This window comes from Dipodomys merriami, unplaced genomic scaffold, assembly GCF_024711535.1.
Source record: "Dipodomys merriami isolate MVZ:Mamm:240054 unplaced genomic scaffold, mDipMer1.0.p SCAF_11, whole genome shotgun sequence".
In the NCBI taxonomy this organism is placed as follows: domain Eukaryota; kingdom Metazoa; phylum Chordata; class Mammalia; order Rodentia; family Heteromyidae; genus Dipodomys; species Dipodomys merriami.
The window spans coordinates 39,404,080-39,420,451 of NW_027202382.1; the positions used below are offsets into that span (position 1 = coordinate 39,404,080).

A 16,372-nucleotide genomic window follows, 5' to 3' on the forward strand; every position below is an offset into this window, starting at 1 on the left:
CTGTGATTTGTCCTGCCCAGGAGCCTCTGAGACCTTAGGGTCCACGTCACCTTTACATTCTAGGAAAAATATCTAGAAAATCATATTCCAAACACATGCCTAAAACACTCTAAAGGTCTGCAGTGGGATGTAAGACCTGTCTAGACGCTGGGGGCCGCCCATGATAAAGGACTGGAGTCACTAGAACAGGGCTGTTTACCAATGGCAATACCAAACAAACTCACCTCACCTTGCCTAGCCTCATCTCCTGGGTGTACCACGAACCATTTGCCAAGAGAAAGATTTTGGTGATCTGCTTTTTGGAAGAGAGGTACTCCATAAATCCAAAAGGCTCCTAAGTGGTTCTTGTGGGGACTTTTTTTTCTTTTTACAAAAAATTACTTCCGGAGGATGAGGTCCTGTGAACCCCAGCTTCCCAATCTGAGGCTTCATTAGGGCTGCTCCGATCATTGCAGGAAAGGTTTTCATGGGACACCCCATTCTGAAGAAAATGTATCAGCCTGGCTGCCAGAGGCAGGAAAGGGAGCAGATATAAAATTTTATTATTTCAATGCCCCAGTAGCAGCCAGAGGGACTTAATGAAATTGCCAAGATTTACAACCTGAAACAGCTATTGCACAGACAGATATGGTTAAGGGAGCTGTGCCCTCTGACCTTTCAACCCTTTGATCCTCACACGGCAGGTGGCCTGGAGCCCCCTCCTGGGCATCTTCCCTCTCTTCCGACACTGCCCAAACCTTGATGTGCAATAAGCATGACCTTACACAGGTGACTCTCACAGAGCTGATCACCAGCAGCTGCTGCTAATGGGATACCCAACTAACTCTGCCTGGAGATTGTAACTTTGAGGTGGGGAAGAGAAGTAGGTATACTTCAGTGCAGGGAGCATTGAAACAAAGCTCACTGATTTGGCCTCAAGTTCAGTTGCCTAGGAAAGCATGATACTACCAAACCTAGCCAGAAGTAGAATTATGTTGTCCTCCAATTTATACTTTAAGGTTTAAAAAAAAATCACCTTTTAAAAATCACAAATCTAAAAAAATAATTTAAAAAAATCAACCTCCAAGTCTTAAATGTATCTCTCAGAACTTCCCCAAAACCATGTGCAACAAATTTATACCAATGAAAATCAAAACAATTTTTGGAAACCTAAAATTGACTGTTTTCAGTTCCATGAAATTTCATTTAAAAAACCCCATATGCCAAAATGTCCAAATTCTCTTATTTTTAAAAATTGGGATGACTTCCAAAAATCATAGCTATCTTTTTCTTTCTCCCCCCCCCCCCCCTTCTAAAGCTAGAGATTGGTAATGTGCATATGTACTTATCATGCTTCATAATTTAACCCATTCGGTCAACATAAAATATTTGCAGTCAAATGTTGAAGAGAAAAGAACTAGATTAATTGTCACTGGATTTTTCAAAACTATTGGCTGTCAGGCCCCCACATTTAACATATTCTCAGGAAGCATCCAGTAGTCTAGGCAGCCCCAGTCTGTACCCTTCGGTTTTTGTCAGATTTTTTTGTACCTTTTGGCTTATGGGGGGAAGCATTTTAGGTAGGACACACAAAGCACTCCATGAGATATAGGTAATTTCCAAACACAAATAAAACTTTAGTGACTGTTGATCATACTTCAGAACTGCCTTGAGCCCATAATCTATGCTTCTGAGTAAACAGGATGGTAGCCCCAAGCTGCTTCTACAAAGACCTAGGCTTAGGTCGTGCATGCCCAGATAAGCAGGCAAGAAAAAAAAATTCCTCCTTTTATAGCCTACATAGCATAAATCCTACTATGCAACTTTAAATTTATTTTGAACTCAGTGGAGAATCAAGTGATATGTAAACAGGAGGTCTATGGATTCCAGTTTTAATTACATTTTCCTCTGTGCATGTTTAACTTTAGTATAGAGATTAGTTTATAGAGAAAGCTGGTTGGTGGAGAGGAAGAGATATAATTACTATATCACAGACTGACCACAAACTCTTAATAGGCTATCTTCTTGAAGTGCCTATTGGAAATATTATTAATAATAATATCCACCATTGAGTAATAGCCTACTAATATGCATAGCACTTAGCCATCACCCCTCGGGGGAGAGGGGACTCCATTTTGCTGATGGGGATGGAAAGGCACAAGCCCACAGAAAGTCAGTCATTTGCCCAAGTTACAGAGACACTGCCTGCTCCCATGCCCAGGGTCTACTCACATTTTTCTCATCAAAAGCAAAACACAAAATAACATGTAGTAATTTGTGTAGAAAATGCCAGATTTCAGCTTGCTTACACATTGCCCTGGTCCATTTAAAGACCTTCCGAATCAATTATTTTAGGTCATTAAGAGGAAGTTTAATTTGGTTGACAAACACCCCTACTGTGGTGACCTAGCATATCAACAGTAAATGCCTGATGGTCACAAACTCATACCATGAGTCCTTGAGCATGGTGTTAAACAGAACCACATGTGCCCAGATCCCAAGTGGGATTTGCCTAGGCCAAGGGTACCGCTCTTCAATCATTGCTGCCATGTCTAAGCTCCCACAAGGCCTCGGTCACTCCCAAGGAGTTTATGAAAAGAAGCCACAGAGACTCACATGGGTTCCTTGAAGAAAAAGATAATTTAGAAAAAGTCAACCATTGTAAAATAAAGACTGACAGGAAGTGCAGTTAGGTAGAGGAGTCAGTTAGCTCTTCTGAAGAAATAGATTCCAATTCCACACTCATGTAACCCTGGAAGCCACTTCTGTTTACTTACCACCTATGAGGAGAACCAATGTGGGTATGTATCAATATTATTTCCTCCATTGTCCTTCATTAAAACCTTCTATGAAATGAGGAATCTAGCCCACAAAGGAGAAGAGGAAGACTCAAAGGAAGTAATATATCCCTGTAAAACAGGCCCCCTCCCTCTCACCATGAAGGCTGAAGTACTACACACAGACCCTTACCCAGGGCTGGGGTTTAATATCTGTAATATTTGTAGTTGTTTCTAGCAAGCATGTCCCAAGAGCAGCTTTGTACAAGTGGACAGGCACATGAGGAAGTCACCTGTCCCTGTCCCTGGCTGACCTGATTCCTCTGATCTAAGCAGACTAGGCATGAGGCAGTTAGAAGCTGAACCCAAGGCTGGAGGTAGCCATTCTATTCTGCTACAGGTCTACTGCAGATGACTGTTACTTCATCGGACAGGGATTTGATTCATTTAGGCGTCTCTTGGTAACAACATATAAACTCTGAATTTTCTCTAAAGTCAGTTTAACTTTGCTAAATAGGTTTTAGTAATAATGACCTGCTACGAGATGAAAGGAAAATCGAATAACAAGCATCACATGTTTCACTGGATTCCCCTAATAATCACTCATTTCATTCATCTTTTTCCACAGTGGATTGGGGTCTAGCATGTCTTGCAAGAGAAGTCTCTGTCATGACAAATTAGACTAGAAATGAATGACTGCAGGAGACACTTGACTCGGCCTGGGGTATTGTTCCCTGATTACATACTACTGGAGCTTTAAGTTGTTTCAATATTAACTAATCTCAGCATTAAGAAAAGTGGCATTTTAGAGTGATACACACTTTTTCGTGTGTGTGTGTGTGTGTGTGTGTGTGTGTGTGTGTGTGTGTGTGTGTGTGTGTGTGTGTGTGTGTGTGTGTGTGTGTGTACACTATGGTCTCAACTTAGGGCCTCATGTTCTCATTTGTCCTTTTCATTCAAGGTTGATGTTCTACCTCTTGAGAACCAGTTCCAGTTTGGCTTTTTTTACTGATTAATTGGAGATAAGACTCTAATGGACTTTTCTACCCGGGCAGAGTAATGAGGATTACAGGAGTGAGCCACTAGTGCCCAGATGAGTGATATTCAGTTTGAAAGTAGATGTCACCATGAAAAGAGAGTGTCCATGGGGAAATCTACCAACTGAACCCAGGGCCTGAAGAGATGCAAGGTGAGTAGTGAGTTGTGCTTGAGCTCTGAATTCCCTGGTTGGGGGAGCGACTCTGCTGACTGTACCACCTCATCCCAGGGAAATGTAGGAAAACAGGCCACTGTCCAAACAAAGTTATATTCAGGATTTCAGGGTTTCAATGACAATTTTTTTTTTTTGGTTGTGGGGCTGGAATTCTGGGAGCTGTCCCTGAGCTCTTCAGCTCAAGGCTAGTGCTCTACCACTTGAGCCACAAAGCCACTTCCAGCTTTTTCTGCTTATGTGGCACAGAGGAATCAAACTGAGGGCCTCATGGATGCAAGGTAAGCACTTTACCACTGAGCTACCTTCCCATCCCTCAATGACAATGTTTGCCTTTAATCTTTATATAATCAATTCTATGAATGTTTCACATACTTGAAACAAGCTCTTCACATCCAATGTTCCAGTTAATCTTCACAACTCCTTGAGATGACTAACATTTTACAGATGAGAGAACGGAGCAGTGTAGCATCTAAGGAAGTATGCCCTACCGCTAGTGTATTTTAATACTGGCTTCGCAGGAATCAGACTGGGAGTCCTGAGCCCTTCTTTACTCTCCTCCAAACACCAACACAGAGTGCAGATTCTGCTCAATTCTAGAGAGCCAGGCATAATCACATAGCCTGAGGGACAGTGCAAGGAGTAGAGGCACCTTAACAAAGGAACTCAGTGCAAACAATTTCCCCTCACAGCGGCTTGGCTCTCCCATAGGCAAATGTATCTTCCATTTCTTAGTGTTTGAACAACACTCAAGTGAAAGCAAAGTCCGCAGCATCATGTGTGGCACACTAAGCAAACGTCCAAAAAGGTCAACCTTCTCTCCTCCTCTCCCTCTCTCACCCAAGTTCTCCTCATGCCTATACTGTAACCACCAGGTAGGACTTTTCACGTGTACACTGCTTCCTTATCAAGCAGGAACAGGAATTATTTAGCGACCAACAATAAATGTCACATGGAATTTCTCTTCTTGCGAGGACACATGCCAACCACCATTTATATACGAATATGGCTATATAGCTCAGAGATTTGAATTAGCTGAACATTAACAAATGCTAACAACACCTTACTTCTGTCTACTTGTGGAGTTTCACGAAGTAGAAAGATGATACAGTGAAAACAAGGAACACTATTCTTCACTAACTGTAAATAATATGCCTTTATATACATATAAATTATACTCACACACATATGCACATTCTCATATATAATTAAAGACTTCCTAATGTTAGGACAAATATGAAAAGAAACAAACTAGTTAAGATAGTGCTGATTCACAATTAAAAAAAAAAAAAACCACCAGAAAACTAGAAGTGGTGCTATGGCTCAAGTGGTAGAGCATGAGCCTTGAACTGAATTGCTCAGGGACAGCTCCCAGGCCTAGAGTGAAGCCCCACGACTGACAAAAAAAAAAAAAAAGAGATCTTTCATGCGATTGTTTCTAACATATTTATAAGATTATGTCTCTGTTGCTTTGTATGTCCCTCTCCCATGGTATAACCCCTGCTTTCACTATATATTATGTTGGTATATGTGGAGGGGAAGGGAAAAAACAAATTGTAAGAACAGGGATACAGGAGGACCCATTGCAACAATGAGATGTACAAGTTGTTATGTCGAAAAACGAACTTTACAACTTTGGTGGGGGGGGATGGGGGGAGGATGCAAAGGGATGGGAAGGGGAAACAAAGGAGGAGGCTACAATGCTTGATAAGAAATGTACTCATTATCTTGCTCATGTAATTGTAACCCCTCTGTACAGTATTTTCACAATAAAAAAATAAATAAAAATAAAGCAAAAAAAAGTGCTGATTCAATTGTCAAAAATTCAGGTTCTTTGAAATACAAAATAAAAGAATTAGTTTTTCTTTTTCTGTAATAAGTGAATCCTGTTATTTTATGTTAAACCCCGATAGTGAAGCAGACATGAACACACGCGACTTCTGTGTCCAGAGAACAAGATGAGCTTAGATTTGGCACCTGGATGCTGTGGCAGAATGGTGGCTCAGTACTGTTCCAAGCACTTGGTCTATTTGCAAAAACAAGCTTCCAGGGGCCCATAGTTAAATCTTCCTAGATAAATGGCAATGAGAAAGAGAGAGTAATGCTGGGAGCCTGGCCTGTCTCACCAAATATCCATCACTTACCTCTTGCACACTGAAAGAGAGAGCTGACTGGGGGCCTGAAACTGGGTCCCTGGGTCTCACTCAACCTGTTCCCACTGCCTGGGACTACCATTTAGTATATATATCCTTCACCTTGGGTACAAAAAAGAATACCTGGTGCATAAAAACACTCAAAAAGCAGAGGATAAGACAACATCTAGTAAAAGCAGTATTTAAAACCTCAAAGAAAGCTGCCAGTACAAATACCTTGGCCATAGCTTGATGGCAAAGGAACCATTTAGAAGCTCAGGCTGGGGACGCTAACACATCTGAATTTTATATACACAGTTTTGGTGTGCAATTTCCTTAAGAATTACCTTGATCTTGACAAATATCAATTTACTTTATTAACATGGTTAAGCAGTTCCCAAGCCTTTTATATGGAAGGACTGGGTTTCTAATGGCCCACAAGGAGAAGGCCTGACCATGTCCCACCTCTATTTACACCCTTCAATGGCTCTCTGTTGCCCTATAAAGTTCAGGCTCTTTAATGCGGCTTACAAGGCCCTGGATGTCCTGGCCCCTCCTGCCTACTTCAGCTCCACTCTCTCCCTTCAGCTCTATGGTCCTGGAAGGCATAGAACTCCTCACAAGTCTGGAGGAACTCCCTGGCTTATACCTCATGGCTTTACAGATGCTGTCCCTGACTCCCCTAGCTTTCCTAAGTCTGATCTGCTAGCTATCAGTCCAGGCATTCTCTTCCATTAAGAAGAAAGCCCTCAACCCTCAAGATTAAAACGAGTATCTCTAATCAGAGCTTACAGCAACTCCAGTTCACCAGTAAGTTTCTAGTTGTCTGAATTTGCTCTCCACAAAACTTCAAGAAAGGTGGAGACTGTGTCATGGTCACCATTTAATATAAAACTCCTAGACAGGCCTCTCAAATCCATACTGTGCAAAGTCCTGCATCCTTTGTCCCTACTATAGGCAGTATGTTGGATATCTACAGGAGACAGCTCTCAGAGATGCAGGACGATCTAGAGTCAACGTATCATGACAGTCATTTTTGCCTGAAGGTGAAAACTTCTGGTTCATATGCATAGGCATAAGGTACCTATAGCTTTCAAGAAAAAGCAAGACACGCAAAAGAAAGGAAGTGGTGAGGCAAGGGTCTGGAAGTGCATCGATCAAATCCTACAAAAGTGTCATTCTTAACTTTGGTATAGTGCCTGCTGCATTGCAAATCAGGAATAAATGGAGCAGGCACAAACCAATGTTTCTCAAAATCTTTCTATAGGAAAGAGGATGATTCTTGGAATCTATGAGTTTCTAAAACAAATTCAAAGCCATCAGCTTAACAATGTAAATGACTTTAAGCCCAGCAAATAAATAGAAACAGCAGTGACTGTTGACTTGATGAAGCTCTTTGTGTGCTAGGTATTGTGCTAGATATTTGATGTGCACTGTCTCACTGGATCCTTCCAGTGATCCCATAAAAAGAACTCAGCCATTACTCTCAATTTACAAGTGAGAAAACAAGAGGCTCACAGGACAATCACTTCATCCAAGATCATCTGAGCAAGAAGTAGGACAATCTAAGCCGTACCACCTTGTTTCTGTGTGAGTGGAATTTCATTTACAAGCTTGCCTGAGCCCCTATTCAAAACTGTCACTGTTATTATCTATTGTCTTTCCCTACTCCTTCCTGATCATTCTACCACCACAAGTGACACTGCACACAAAGCATTGTTTGTGAAGCCTGAGAGGAAAATCTTCATTTACAAATAAGAGAAACACTATCTACCAGATACGACCTGGCACCTGCTACCATATATGGCACAGAAGGGGACTGCACAAATGTCTCTTGAACTAAATTGAGATCAGCTGAATGAAAGGAAATAGTCAGTGTGTAATCTGGCCATGTTTTGGGATTTCCTAGCTGCCAACTAACATGATCATTCTCTCCAAGAAGAAGTTAGGTCTATGCCAACACCCTTGGCTATCCTGCTAACTTGCCACTAGCCTCAAATTGCTTAAATGAGAGAAAGATTATCAAAAGGCAGGAGAGAGAATGACGATCAGCTATAAACATGTCACTCGCAAAGGGAAGTGGACTCTCTATAGTGACAAGGTTATCATTTAATACATGTCCATGACATCCCATTTGAGCTTGAAGACTGGAAATAGGTCTTTTTCTCAAAATAACCTTTTTTCCAATGAGAATAGTAGATTATAATTTATATTTTTTGTGCAACAAATTTGAGTGTCATAAAAATGGTTAAAAAGTCTTCCTATGGTAGCTTTTTCTAAACTTTTATGAACATCTGCCACATTCATTTGAAGTTTAAAAAATTCTGGCACATATGCAAAGGCATAATAAGGTGCCTATAGCTTTCAAGAAAAAATAAGACAGTCAAAAATAAGCCTTTTGCTGAATTGCCAGTAGAAAAACTAGTGTAGTGAGAGGAGATGGGCCTCCCCAACTCCTTCCTTAAAGAAGTCTCTTTGGCCCCAGGTTTGTGCTTCTTCCCCAGGGTTATAGCTCATGTTCCTGTGGGAAGCTTTAAGAGAAGCGACTCTAAACCTGAAAGGCATGACACAGCCAGACCAATCCAACTGGTAAACACAATAGAAGCCTCTTAAGTCTGAGCTCAAATCCAGGCAAAGAGAACAGGAGAGAACCTTCTAAAATTTAATAGCATGTGGGCTGTCGGGTGCATGTAGAAATGCTTTGTTCAGAAGGCTGGCTCAAGGGCGGGGCAACTACTATTTTTGTTTTCCTTTTGGTGCTAGTCACAAACGAGCACAGCAGAGTAAACTCAGTCAATCAATTAGGCCAAAATTTATCTTGGCTAGTGCTTCCTGACCCTCATCAATCCCTTATCAGTGAAAGCCCTTCAAAGGTGGACAAACAGACAGACTTGTACCTGTATTCCTAAGTGCAAAACAGTTTCAAGTTTTAGCTTCAAAAAAATATATATATATACTTTGTACTGTATGTTTTTCCACAAAAGGCCTTGCATTACATTGCTTATAACAATGAAAAAACTTGCCTCCCTTGTCTATGCAAATTTACGATGTTTGGTTACCTGGGAGAAGTGAGGCCAGTAGGAGAGCTTCTAAATGTGCTCTGAGTGACATGTACTCACTGCACCCTTCTCAGAAAGCTGTGGCTCAGCAATACTGCTTGCTTGGTTGGCATCTGCTAAGAGTGCTGAGGCCACCACAGTAACTCCTGCTCCAGGGGATGATGAAGAGGGTCAGGGAGGCAAATGGCCATAATTCAGAGCAAGAAATTCTATATGTAAAAGAAGACCAAGGAGGCTTCTTAGAAGTGTCAGAGAAGGGCAGAGCTTATCAAAGCAGATCTATTCAGCCCAACCACTGGTAACAAGCATTTCTGCAGTGATGAGGCTGAAGGCTGGGCTGCAGTGGAGAACCCATGTGGAACTTGAGGGCAGTTCACAGCAAGCATGGAAGGTGGCCTTCTACTCCATGTGGACACTGCAGACTAATCCTGCATTTATCTTTATACCTACAGAGTAAAGCAAAATGCTTGGAATAGAGGGGCATTATGAGGTTATCTAATGAATGAACAAGTTTTTGCAAAAAGAAATCTAAGGAAGAAGAAGTGTCAATGAGGACAGTGAGGAAAAGGGTAAGAGACACTTCAGGCACCTAGAAAATATTTAGAGAGAATGGGTGAGGAAGAGGAGCGTTCAGCTATGCTCAGTGGGCCCCACTTTGGTGCTATTCATAGGGACTAGGGCAAGGAGTGAAGTTGCTCAGTGCTTTATGTGTATTTACACAGCTAATAAATTGCTGGGAAAAGACATACATCAAGGTGAATTTCAATTGGTTCTAGGAACCAATATTCAGAGCGGGGCAGAGCACCATTAGAATCACAGTTGAGAGTCATGGACTCTGAAACATAAGCCTTAAACAAGAGGCCTGGAGGGCAGAGAGAAGACCAGTACTTTAAGGCTAGACATTTGTGAGAGTGCTGAAGGTACTGGGACACACAATGCGTCTGAAAAATCCTGTCCTAGAGCAGCCTGGAAGGCAGGAGAAAAGGCAGGAGGGAATTGTGGACTACGATAGACCAAATAATATTCAGATGAGTGTTTCTAACTTGACAGTAACTGGCACAAAAGGTCCATTAGCAAAGAATTCACTCTGTGTGTGTGTGTGTGTGTGTGTGTCAGAGAGAGAGAGAGAGAGAGAGAGAGAGAGAGAGAGAGAGAGAGAGAGAGAGAGAGAGAGAGAGAGAATCGTAGCACTTGAACTTAGGGCCTAGGTAATGTCCCTGAGCTTTTCCTTGTTCAAGGCTCACACTCTACCACTTGGGCCACAGTTCTGCTTCTGGCCTTTTTGGTGGTTAACTGGAGTCTCGTGGACTTTCTGCCCAGGCTGATCTCTATTTGATCTGATCCTCTGATCTCAGCCTCCTGAGTAGCTAAGATTAAAGGTGTGTGGCCCCTAGCTTAGAAAGCATTTATTTTTTAGTTTTTTAAATACATCCTCCAAGATATGTAGTCTATAAACTGGGTATTCTATATGCTTTGGGTTAGGTATGGTCCATAAAATAAGTACTGTAGGTGTTTTGAGCTGTGTATAGACCATAAAGTGAATACTGTGTTTTGGACTGGGTGTAGTACACAAATTGAATACTGTATGTGCTCAGGACTGGGTGCAGTGCATAAACTGGGTACTGTGTATGCTTCGGGCTGAGTGCAGTCCATAAACTGGGTGCTGTGTGAGTGTCAGGCTGAGTGCAGTCCATAAACTAGGTACTGTGTGCTTTGGGCTGAGTGCAGTCCATAAACTGGGTACTGTGTGTGCTTCGGGCTGAGTGCAGTCCATAAACTGGGTACTGTGTGTGCTTCGGGCTGAGTGCAGTCTGTAGACTGTGTACTGTGTGTGCTTCAGGCTGGGTGTAGTCCATAAACTGAGTACTGTATGTGCTTTGTGCTGGGTGTAGTCCATCAACGGAGTACTGTATGTGCTCAGGGCTGGGTGATGACAGGGAGGGACTGCTAACAGAATGGAGAAGCCACATGGCCATCCTGTCAAATTAGAAATTTGAGCAGATTTCTGTGGTCTATTTTGATCAAGATTCTCAATGTCAAACAAACAGGTTTTTCGATAACCAACTTGTTTCATTTTCGTAAGCACAATAGCACAGTGTGCAACAGTTAGTGGAGAAGCAGGTGGTCCTCGTCGACGTGAAATGAGGGGAACAGAAGAAGAGAAGTAGCACTTCCTTTAAGGCATACAAAGTACCACCACAGGCCGCCATAGCTGTAGCTTTTCTCTAAGAGCTCATCTCCCGTACCACTCAGCCAACCAGCCCCATCCCATTCTGCTCTCGTACAAAGGTCTACCTTGGGGTTCATGTCTACAAACTAAGAACCCTTGCAGAAAAGTCCTTTAAAATAACTTATCTAATTGGTACAGCCACACAGAAAGCAATCTGGCATCTGATTCCTAGCTTTGACCAAGCATTTCTACTTTAGGGATTCTATGCTAAGGAAATAAGTCAAAATGCAGATAAAGCCTTATGCATAAAGATGTTCACTAAAATGCTATTTATAACAGTGGAAAAAGTGATAAACAACCTAAGTGTCCAACAGTAGAAAATTGGTTAAGTTGTGGTATATCCAAATAATAGAAATGACAGGTAGCAAATTGTAAATGACTGAGAGTAGATAAAAACATGTAGAAATGCCATAATGTGAAGTGAAATAGACATAAAATTATATATCCCAGATCAATTATGCACATTTATAAAAATACATATTCACAGAATAAAAATGAGAAGAATAGTAAAATGCTAACAGCGGCTCAATCTGGAATAATGCACTGTGGATAGTTTTAATTTATTTCTTCATATTTCTATATCACATTTCCTACAATGAAAATGTAATGCCATTACAGTGATTTAGAATAAACATCATTATGAAAATGAATCACTTCCTTGTTCAAACTCTCATAGAACCTTCTCTTCCTGTCTCTCTGTCCCTAACTCATTCACCCTGGAAAATCCACCATCTCCAAGAAAAAGTAAAAGAGCCCTGAACACTAAGGCCAGAGAGAAGGGTCTAAGTCAAATGCTCAGCTCTGTGTATCTGGGAGGGCAATGTACATGAGCTGTTGCTTCAACCTCCCTCTGGGTTGTGCATCCTGAGACTGCATTTTTCTACTTCACAAAGCAAAAGAAAACCCCATGTCAGGCAGTAGAAGGGAAAAGAAGTCAACTTACCTCCATTAAACTTAAATGGATTCCTATGAGGTAGGGCATGGGAGCACTGTGAAGAGAAACAGAGACACACAGCTGCTTTAATGTCTGTTGCTTCCAACAGAAAATTACAGATGGTTCACTATTTGGAGAGAAACTGTTTTAATAAACGTATGCACAGTTACATTTCCTTTCACAACAAAAATCCTAATATGACATTTTGTTCCCAAGCCTAGAAACTTCAGAAGAATTTCAAAATTCAGGCAGCACTGGAAACACTATGGATAACAGGAAGAGCATCAACTTCAATGTCAGTTCTCAAATAGCAGTGAGGCAACAGCACGTCCTCAGTCACTTTATCTTTGAAATGGTATACCAGGCTTGACCTGGCATGCTGGTATTAGAATGAGGAAAGGAGAAAAAAAATGAGGCCAGGTTCTGATGGCTCACGCTTGTAATCCTAGCTACTCAGGAGGCTGAGATCTGAGGATCACGGTTCAAAGCCAGCCCAGGCAGGAAAGTCCAGGAGACTCTTATCTCCAATAAACCACTCAGAAAACCGGAAGTAGTGCTATGGCTCCTGTGGTAGAGAGCTAGCTTTGAGCTGAAGAGCTCAGGGACAGTGCCCAGGCCCAGAGTTTAAGCCCCATGACAAAAAAAATAAATAAATAAGAGCTGGGCACCAGTGGCTCAGACCTGCAATCTTAGCTACTCAGGAAGATTGCTGTTTGAAGCCAACATGGGTAGGAAAGTTTGTGAGACTTTTGTTTTTGGTCATGGGGCTTGAACTCTGAGCCTGGGCACTATCCCTGAGCTCTTCAGCCCAAGGCTAGTGCTCTACCACTTTTGCCACAGTGCCACTTCCAGTTTTCTAGTGGTTTATTGGAGATAAGAGTCTCGTGGACTTTTCTGCCTGGGCTGGCTTTGAACCGTGATCCTCAGATCTCAGCCTCCTGAGTAGCTAGGATTACAGACGTGAGCCACCGGCACCCAGCTTGTGAGACTCTTATTTCCAATAAACTACCAAAAAGCCTGATATGGAGCCGTGGCTCAAATAGTAGAATGCTAGTCTTGAGCAAAGGAAGCTCAGGGACAGTGCCAGGCCCTGAATTCAAGCTCCAGTACTGGCACAAAAACAACAGCAAAGAATGAGACAAAATGTACTTCAAGTGACTAGTAGAGTTCCTAATACAAATTGGAACTGTGATTGCTAAAATTATAATGGAAATAAGTTGCAGTCCCATGATGGGCTTATTAGGTTTCAAAGAATGATTTTTTTATTTGCTGGGCACAGTAGCTCAGGCCTGTCATTCTAGCTACGAGGGACGAGGGGATCAGGGAATCATGGTTTGAGGCCAGCTCAAGGAAAACAAAAGATCATGAGACTCCATCTCAACCCATTGGATGAGAGTGACAGTATGTACCTGTTAGCTCAGTTACTGGGAAAGAACAATGGCTGGGCACAGTGGTGTATGCCTGTCATCTCCAAGGAGTTGGAGAACCACAAGCAAGAGAATCGAAGGCCAGGCTGACCTGGACATAAAATGAAATTGGCAAAAATAGTCAAGGCAAAAGGAAGCTGGAGGTGTGGCTCAACTGGTAGTCCACTTACCTAGTAAATTGGAGGCCCTGTGTTCAATCCTCATTATTGCCAACACAAAAAGAGATGGCACCTAGCTGTCCATTCTGGCTAAACAAAGTATTTGGAAAGCTGCTGGCAAACTACTCCACCCAAGTGGCAAACATGCCACTAAGGAACATTATAGTTCTTGAAGCAATTGTTTCTCTCACAGAGCATCAAGTGCCCCATATCAGTCACTGAGCAAGAGGATAAGAACCTCACTGCAAAGTTTTTTTTAACCTGAGTATGCTGGAGTGACCAGTTCTTCCCCTTTGTTTTCAGGGGTCTGAAATAGGGTACATATAACTATTATTATACAACTATGAATAATGCTCCCTACTAATGCAAAGTATGTTAGTGATACATCAACACTCCCCCCCCAGCCCGTTTGTGAGGCCTGAACTCTGGGCCTGGGCACTGTCCCTTAGCTCTTCAGCTCAAGGTGAGCACTCTACCGCAGCTCTACTTCTGGTTTTCTAGTGGTTTATTGGAGATTAAGAGTCTCACTGGACTTTCCTGTCCAGGCTGGCTTTGAACCGTGATCCTCAGACCTCAGCCTCCTGAGTAGATAGGATTATAGGCGTGAGCCACAGGTACCCGACTATATCTACACTTGAATTCACCTTTTCTAATCCACATCATCCTCCTATTTTGCAAAGGAGGAAATAGACTTGAGTTTAAGTCATTTGTCTAAATCAAATGCCACAAAACCAAGTAATATCCTTGGGCTTTGAGCCCAAAGGGTGCACATTCCTTCCTTCAGGCCACACTGGCTCTAGACTATGGAGCCTACACTGCCCAGGCTCACTACCCACATCATTGCTTTCTTGAGGCAAGGAATGATTGGTGACTTTTCCAAGTGTTATATCTTATACACGGGTTTATCTTATAAATTGTGCAGGGGTATTTTTTTTTTAGGACATTAGATAAAAGACCCTGGGCTCATAATTGGAGGATCCTCAGTGGCATGGCAGCTGGGACAGTAAAAGTGGGCAGGCAAGGATAGTTCCTTAGAAAGAGTTTGAGGAACAAGGAAAGGTAAATAAGGAGTTAAGGAGAGGTTTTTTTTTTCAATAGAATATGAAGGAGTTTAGGGGCTTGTTTGTTTGGTTTTGTTTGTTTGTTTGTTTTGTTTAGGAGTGTAAGTTTTATCCAGAAAGCAATGGTGAAGCAACAAAGCTTTTTAAACATCAGATGTACATTTGAAAATTGTTCAAACACTTAAAAATAGAAAGGGCACAATTCCCTCATTACTATTCAACAAATAAAATTCTTCAAGCAAAAACGATTCCCCAGAATATAAACTGTCTTAATATATATCTCAGCAGTCATGTATTTTGAAAGCCTGAAAAGTAACTTGAATATTAGCAGCAATGTTTGAGGACTACTCTTCTAGAAGACTTCTGCATTTGTTAATAGACAAAGAAAGAACTATATGTACAACTATAGTGAAAGTAGAGCTGTGCTTTTCTTTCACAAATTCTCTCCTTTTGTTTTGCCTTTTTTTTTTTTTAAGGGTGTCTGCCCAGCACATTCTCTTTGCTTCTAGGAGCAGGGAAATGCCCTGTGATATTTTTTTCCCCTTAAACTGTAAGCCATTAGCTTAGCTGCCAGCCACACAAATCCTCCAACTTCCCAGTGTGCCTGGCTCTGTTGTCCAAGTATTTTTTTCCTTCTTCTTCAGTATATGCTGAAATGAATGTGTTTCTAATTAAGTAGCTTCAGGAACATGACAGCTTCAATGTCAAAAATACAAAGTCTAAACCCCAGCAGGAAGTCCTAAGACTGCAAATGTCTCATTGAGTGGAACCTTGCTTAATGTAATGAAAGGAGGCAGGAAGAGCACAGAATTCCAGAAAAAATGGCCACTTAATGTGTCCAGAAGCGCAGCTAAACAGAGAATGGAAAGCTCAGATCTGTAACATTTAACTAAACCTCAGCAGCTAGACCAGCTCTTCCATGTAAGCATGCAACTGATCAGTCACCATGAGTTTCAACTAGAATTTCAGAGCTGAAATCCCAACAAACAAGTTGACATGCAGAAAAAGATATTCAAATAACCGTGAGATAAAGGTGAATACTACCTACAGCCCAAGCCCTCTTAATTTAACCATAGGCTATTACTTGGAAAAGAAATATTTTCTAGAATTTTAAATAGGTAGGTTTTAATGAAATGCTCTTTTATCTGCAATAAAAATCAATGATACCCCAAGTAGAGATTAAACCTTATAGAAGAGGGTACAGATGGAAAAAGGGACAAAGTGGGACTAGTTCTTCAGGCATCTTTAGCATTTTTTAAGCCCAATAACTTCCCTAAGAGCAATTATAGTTATCACAGAAATATAGTTTCTTAGTCAACTATTGTTAGGACTACAACAGTTCTGTATTTAGAAAATATCTGTAACACATTCATTTGAAAATCATGTTTTGTATGAATGCAAGTTT

The 16,372-nt window shown here is 41.6% G+C and overlaps 1 protein-coding gene across 7 annotated transcripts in view; it reads right to left on the reverse strand.

The window, feature by feature from the left end:
* Dennd1a (DENN domain containing 1A) overlaps window positions 1–16,372 on the reverse strand; it is a 482,983-nt gene that overhangs the window by 178,159 nt on the left and 288,452 nt on the right. For all 7 annotated transcript variants that reach the window (XM_070013301.1, XM_070013293.1, XM_070013274.1 and 4 more), the window contains one exon: window positions 12,331–12,376. In XM_070013301.1, coding sequence (XP_069869402.1) covers window positions 12,331–12,376 — 46 coding nt within the window. The remainder of the gene's footprint in view (window positions 1–12,330; window positions 12,377–16,372) is intronic.